The 6663-nt window shown below is 37.4% G+C and overlaps 2 protein-coding genes and 1 non-coding gene across 3 annotated transcripts; 2 read left to right on the top strand and 1 right to left on the bottom strand.

The window, feature by feature from the left end:
• Positions 1-823: 823 nt before the first annotated feature.
• Positions 824-930, bottom strand: LOC133792832 (small nucleolar RNA R71). The gene has a single exon (XR_009874304.1). It is a non-coding gene; the product is annotated as a small nucleolar RNA R71 (small nucleolar RNA).
• Positions 931-1123: 193 nt separating this feature from the next.
• Positions 1124-3027, top strand: LOC133792197 (uncharacterized). The gene is made up of 4 exons (XM_062230113.1): positions 1124-1576; positions 1715-2105; positions 2243-2326; positions 2444-3027. Exons 1-4 carry the CDS (start codon positions 1124-1126, stop codon positions 3025-3027), a joined length of 1512 nt encoding a protein of 503 aa, XP_062086097.1.
• Positions 3028-3042: 15 nt separating this feature from the next.
• Positions 3043-5713, top strand: LOC133792196 (uncharacterized). Its single transcript, XM_062230112.1, has 5 exons — positions 3043-3642; positions 3878-4021; positions 4185-4802; positions 5018-5222; positions 5520-5713. Exons 1-5 carry the CDS (start codon positions 3043-3045, stop codon positions 5711-5713), a joined length of 1761 nt encoding a protein of 586 aa, XP_062086096.1.
• The last annotated feature ends 950 nt before the right edge of the window (positions 5714-6663 follow it).

The raw sequence follows: 6663 nt of genomic DNA, 5'->3' as shown, positions 1-6663 counted from the left end.
ATGAAATTATTATTTAAATCAATTAGAATTAGAAGTTAATTATTTGCAATTAATATCAGTCTTCGTGGGATCGACACTTTACTTATCGTGTATTACTTGATTTGACCACGTATACTTGCGTGTTAATTTTAAAGAGATCAAGTTTTTGGCGCCGTTGCTGGGGACTATTTTTATTAATATCAATAAAGTTAATTTTTGTTCTAATTTGATTTGTTTTTTTTTATTTTTTTTATGTTTTGTATAACATATATTCAGATCAAGGTTTATTGTGTTCCATAAATTTTTGGTATATGCGAAGCAATAGACAAAATGAGATTATACCAATAGATCAGGAAATTGAACGTGGAGACAGAACCAGAAAATAAAAAGGAGATTGGATTTTATCATGGCTGACAATTTGGGAAACAGTGCTAATAATGGTCAAGGGGCTGCAGAAGTTCCTAGGGAGCAAGGCCCAAGAACTTTGAGAGATTATGTACTTTCTACTGTTACAGGAGTGCATTCATGCATTAGACCTCCAACAATTGGTGCCAACAATTTTGAGATTAAGCCTGCAATTCTTCAAATGGTTCAGTCAACTGTTCAGTTTGGAGGTATGCCAATGGAGGACCCCAATTTACACATAGTTAATTTTCTGGAGTTATGTGCAACGTTCAAGATGAATGGGGTGAGTGATGATGCTATAAGATTGAGGTTATTCCCATTTTCACTAAGGGACAGGGCAAAGAGTTGGCTGATATCTTTACAGGCAAATTCTATCACTACACGGGAGGAGTTAGCTCAGAAGTTCCTTGCCAAGTTCTTTCCTCCAGGGAAGGCTGCAAAATTGAGGGGATAAATTAATAATTTTTATCAGATGGATGGAGAGTCACTGTATGATTCTTGGGAGCGCTTTAAGGAGTTGTTAAGGAAGTGTCCACACCATTGAATAGAAAAGTGGATGCTGGTGCATAATTTTTATAATGGGTTGAATGGAAGCACTAGGATAATTATAGATGCCGCAGTGGGAGGTGCCTTTATGAGTAAGAGTGCTAATGAGGCATATGAGCTATTAGAGGAGATGGCGATGAATAATTATCAATGGCCAACTGAAAGGGGACAACCAAAGAAGGTGGCTAGAATGATGGAATTGGATGCTATATCCATGCTTACAGCTCAAGTAGCAGCCTTGACAAAGCAACTACAAAAGACTGCACTCCCATCTGAAGCTATGCAAATTCAAAACCTTTGTGAAGTGTGTGGTACAACTCATCAACCCAACCAATGCCCTGCTATAGATATAAATAACATGCCCATGGAAGAAGTACAAGCTATAGGAAATTACCAAAGACAACCTAATAACCCCAATTCCATGTCTTACACCCTAGTTTGGAAGAATAATCCTAATTTCTCCTGGTTTAACAATCAAAATACTTTACAACCTTATCCTCCACCTCAGCCACAGTATCAACCTGCCCAAAATAGACCACCATATCCACAACAATATGCACACCAAAACCGTCCACCTGGATATTATCAACCACAAAATAAACCACCTCACCCAATGCCAATGAAACTAGCTAAACCTCAACCTAATGTACATAACTAATTCATGACTGAAACCAGGGCGTCCATAAGAAGTTTGGAGACTCAAATAGGGCAATTGGCTACTTTAATGACTAATAGAGCTTAAGGAAATTTTCCTAGCACTACATAAGTTAATCCTAATGAACAGTGCCAAGCTATTACTTTGAGGAGTGGAATGAGATATGAAGGGCCAACTAAGAATCAGTCAGAAGAAGAAGAAGGTCAGAAGGGAAATACACAAGGTATTGAAGAAAAGAAGTTTAATGATGAAATGGTTACTGAAGACCTTAAGAAAGAAGAGGAGACTCCACCTGTGAGTATTGAGAAACATGTTAGAATTCCATATCCACAAAGACTTCGTAACCAAAATTTAGATAAACAATTTGCAAAGTTTTTAGAGGTGTTCAAGAAGCTACATATAAATATACCGTTCGCAGAAGCATTAGAACAGATGCCCAGCTATGTAAAGTTTATGGAGGAAATTCTTTCTAATAAGAGAAAGATGGGTGACTATGAAATGGTGGCATTAACGGAAGAATGTAGTGCAATTTTGCAAAGAAAACTTCCTCAAAAGTTACGAGATCCTGGGAGTTTTACTATTCCATGCACGATTGGGGAGTTTGAATGTAAGCATGCACTTTGTGATTTGGTGGCATTAATTTAATGCCTTTGTCAGTATTCCGTAGACTTGGTTTGGGTGAAGCTAGGCCAACCACAGTAACATTGCAGCTGGCTGATAGATCTGTGAAGCATCCACGTGGTATTATAGAAGATGTATTGGTAAAGGTGGATAAGTTTATATTTCCAGCTGATTTTATAGTTCTAGATATGGAGGAGGATGAAAATGTTCCTATTATTTTGGGGAGACCATTCTTAGCAACTGGGCAAGCATTGATAGATGTGCAAAAAGGAGAGTTAAAGCCTAGAGTTCAAGGGGAAGAAGTAGTATTTAATATGTTTAAGGCTATGACTTATCCTAAAGCAAGTGATAGTTGTTTCTCAGTTGATGTGGTAGAAGAAGTAGTAGGAAGAAAAGAATTAATTGAGGATCCTCTTGAATTAAGTCTTATAGTTGATGATGTAGATGGTGAGGAAAATGAAGAAGCGATGAGTTATTTGAAGTGGATAAAATCATCTGAGCCATGGAACCATAAGAAATTTGAAGAATTGGGTGAGGGACCGGAAATACCATTACCATCGATTCTGAAGCCACCTGTTTTAGAACTGAAAGTTTTACCAGACCATCTCCATTATGCTTATCTTGGGGAAAAAGAGACTCTTCCGATTATAGTTTCATCATTTCTTTCAGAAGTACAGGAGGATAAGTTGTTGAGGGTGTTAAGAGCTCATAAAACTGCTATAGGGTGGACTCTGGCTGATATAAGAGGAATTAGCCCATCGATAGTTATGCATAGAATTCTCATGGAAGATGATGCGAGACCGACTATTGATGCTCAATGAAGACTTAATCCGAAAATGAAAGAAGTGGCGAGGAAAGAGATTTTGAAATGGTTAGATGCTGGAGTGATTTACCCTATTTCTAATAGTGCTTGGGTGAGTCTAGTGCAAGTAGTACCTAAAAAGGGTGGTATGACTGTGGTGAAGAATGAAAGTAATGAACTGATTCCAACAAGGACTGTGACGGGTTGGGGGATTTGTATAGATTATCGAAAGTTGAATAAGGCAACTAGGAAAGATCATTTTCCTTTGCCTTTTATTGATCAGATGTTGGATAGGTTGGCAGGGCATAACTACTATTGTTTTCTAGACGGGTACTCAGAATATCATCAAATTGTAATTGCACCGGAGGATCAAGAGAAGACAACATTTATATGTCCTTATGGGACTTTTGCTTTTAGAAGGATGCCATTCGTGTTATGTAATGCACCAACCACATTTCAATGGTGTATGATGGCAATATTTTCTGACATGGTTGAGAAGGGGATTGGAATTTTTATGGATGATTTTTCCGTTTATGGGTCCTCTTTTGACACGTGTTTGACTAATTTGGAGATGGTTTTGAGGAGGTGTGAAGAGTCGCATTTGGTGCTTAATTGGGAAAAGTGCCACTTTATGGTAAATTAGGGAATTGTATTGGGGCATAAGATTTCTAAGAAAGGCATTGAAGTAGATATGGCTAAAATTTCTACGATAGAGAATTTTCCACCACCGGTTTCAGTAAAAGGAGTACGGAGTTTCTTAGGTCACGCGTGATTTTATAGGAGGTTTATCAAAGGTTTCTCCAAGGTTTTGAAGCCACTGTCCACTTTTTTAATGAATGAATGGGGTTACGTTCGATTTTGATGAGAAGTGTCAACAAGCTTTTAGGATACTTAAGGAGAAATTGATTTCGGCACCTATAGTTGTTGCACCTCAATGGGATTTACCATTTGAATTGACGTGTGAAGCCAGTGATTTTGCGGTTGGGGCAGTGTTGGGACAAAGAGTTGACAAGGTATTCAGAACGATTTATTATGCAAGTCGTACCTTGAATGATGCTCAAATAAATTACGCAACTACAGAAAAGGAGTTGTTGGCCATAGTGTTTGCTTTTGATAAATTTCGGTCGTACTTGATTGGGAATAAGGTGGTTGTTTACACAGATCATTTTACGATAGTATCTTATGACCAAGAAAGATTACAAGCCTCGTCTTATTCGGTGGATTTTGTTGTTACAAGAATTTGATGTGGAAATTAAGTATAAGAAATGTACTGAGAATTTGGTGGCCGATCATTTGTCTAGATTGGAGGTTGATGAAGATTCTCTTGATAAAGAAGTTCAGATTAATGATGCTTTTCCTGATGAGCAGCTGTTCGAAGCAAGTGTTTGCAAGGATGTTCCATGGTTTGTAGACTATGTTAATTATTTGGCTGCTAAGGTTATACCTCCTGAGATGACAAGGCAACAACTAAAGAAATTTTATTCAGAGGTGAAGAATTATTATTGGGAGGAGCCTATTCTGTATAAACATTGCCATGATCAAGTTATTAGGAGATGTGTGCCCGAAGAGGAGATGTTTTCAATCTTAACTCACTGTCATAGTTTGCATTGCAGTGGTCATTTTGGAGGAACAAGAACAACAACAAAGGTTTTGCAAAGTGGATTTTACTGGCCAACATTATTTAAAGATGCTAATGATTTTGTCAAAAGTTGTGATCGTTGTCAACATAATGGGAATATATCGAGAAGAGATCAAATGCCAATGACTGGTATTTTGGAAGTTGAGTTATTTGACGTATGGGGGATAGACTTTATGGGACCCTTACCATCATCGTATAATAATAAATATATTTTGCTTGCGTGGATTATGTTTCTAAATGGGTAGAAGCCGAAGCAACTCCTACTTGTGATGGGAAGGAAGTAATTAAATTCCTTCATAAAAATATCTTTACTTGATTCGACACCCCCAGAGCAATTATTAGTGATCGGGGAAGTCATTTTTGCAATAAGTGGTTCACTACTCTTTGTGTTCGCTATGGTGTTCATCATCGAAAGGCGTTATTCTATCATCCAATTGCAAATGGCCAAGCTGAAGTGTCGAATAGGGAAATAAAAGGTATCTTGGAAAAGACAGTAAATACTTTGAGGAAGGATTGGTCGAAGAAGCTTGATGATTCACTTTGGGCTTATCGCACTGCATTCAAAACTCCGATTGGTATGCATCCTATTGATTGGTGTTTGGTAAGGCTTGTCATTTACCAGTGGAACTGGAGCATAGAGCTTATTGGGCTGTGAAAAAGTTAAATATTGATCTCTTTATGGCGGGACAGAATAAGCTTATGGAGTTAAATGAGCTTGAAGAATTCTGAAATGAAGCTTATGAGAATGCAAAGATCTATAAGGAGAAGTCGAAGGCCTTTCGTGATAAGCGAATATTGAGGAAGGATTTTCAACCAAGAGATAAAGTCCTGCTATGAATTCCAGACTTAAAATTTTTCCTGGTAAATTGAAGTCGCGATGGTCAGAACCGTACACGGTAGTTGTGTAACTTCCTTATGGGCAGTGCAAGTTCATAGTGAGAAGATGGAACATTTTAAGGTGAATGGTCAGAGGTTGAAGCATTACTTGGAGGGTCCGGTGGAAAAATGCAAGTCCGTGGTGATGTTGGAACCAATTTCATCTGAAGATAAAGAAGCATTCGACTAAATGACGTTAACGACAGCGTAGTTGACAGGCATCTCATTATTTCTAATTTTCATTTGTTTTAAGTTTTAAAGTTTATGAAAATTTTTAGTTTTTTTTATTTTTTAGTTTTGGCTTGACATATTATTTTCTTTTAGTTTTTATTTTTAAGTATTTTTGAATGTAATAGAACTGTGGAAATCGTGAAAACTATTGAAAAAAACTGAAAATGATGAAAATGTTGAAACTTGAAGAGAGGGCTGTGGCGGATGGAGCAAGGGCCACGACCCTTGACAAAATCAGAGAGGGTGCAATGGCTCGGCATGCAGCAAGCGCTGCGACGCATGGGTGAAGGGTCGCGGCGCTTCATCGGGTTCTCAGAAAAAAAAATATTTTTGAAAAAATAATTTGACACGGGCCGCGGTGCTTAAGGGAGCGCACCACGGCGCATGTGGGATCCGAGGCCTTAAGAGGGTTTCCCCTCTTCCATTTTTGTCACTTCTTCCATTTTGAAAAATTTCAAGAATTCTCTCTCAATTTTCTCTCTAAATTTTCTCTCTTTTAACCCATAAATTTTCTCTCCAATTCCCTATTACACCTTAAATCCTTATATATTATCCTCCAAACATTTCTTTTTCCTTCAAATTCCTTATTTGGTATAGAAATCCCTAATTCCCAAAACCTTCAAACCCTTATTTTTCAAATTCTATCCACTGGAGTTCAAATGGTGATTTAATGTTTACTTGGTGCAATTGAAGGGTTCAAGAGGAGTCTATCACAGTCAAGTAAGTGTTTCTACAAATATTTGAATTTTTTTTGGGCTATTTCCTTATATTGAAGACATTATTGAAGGGATTATAGTTTTGAGATTATTGTGTGAATTGAGAAGCATTGTATTGAGATTTTGAATTGTTTGAAAATACATTGTGAAGTTTGGGGAATATTGAAAATATAGGGGAGGTGCTGTCAAATTC

The sequence above is a fragment of the Humulus lupulus genome, chromosome 7, assembly GCF_963169125.1.
Source record: "Humulus lupulus chromosome 7, drHumLupu1.1, whole genome shotgun sequence".
NCBI classification, from domain to species: domain Eukaryota; kingdom Viridiplantae; phylum Streptophyta; class Magnoliopsida; order Rosales; family Cannabaceae; genus Humulus; species Humulus lupulus.
The sequence above is the reverse complement of the archived record's forward strand: the minus strand, read 5'-3'. Positions and strand labels throughout refer to the sequence as shown.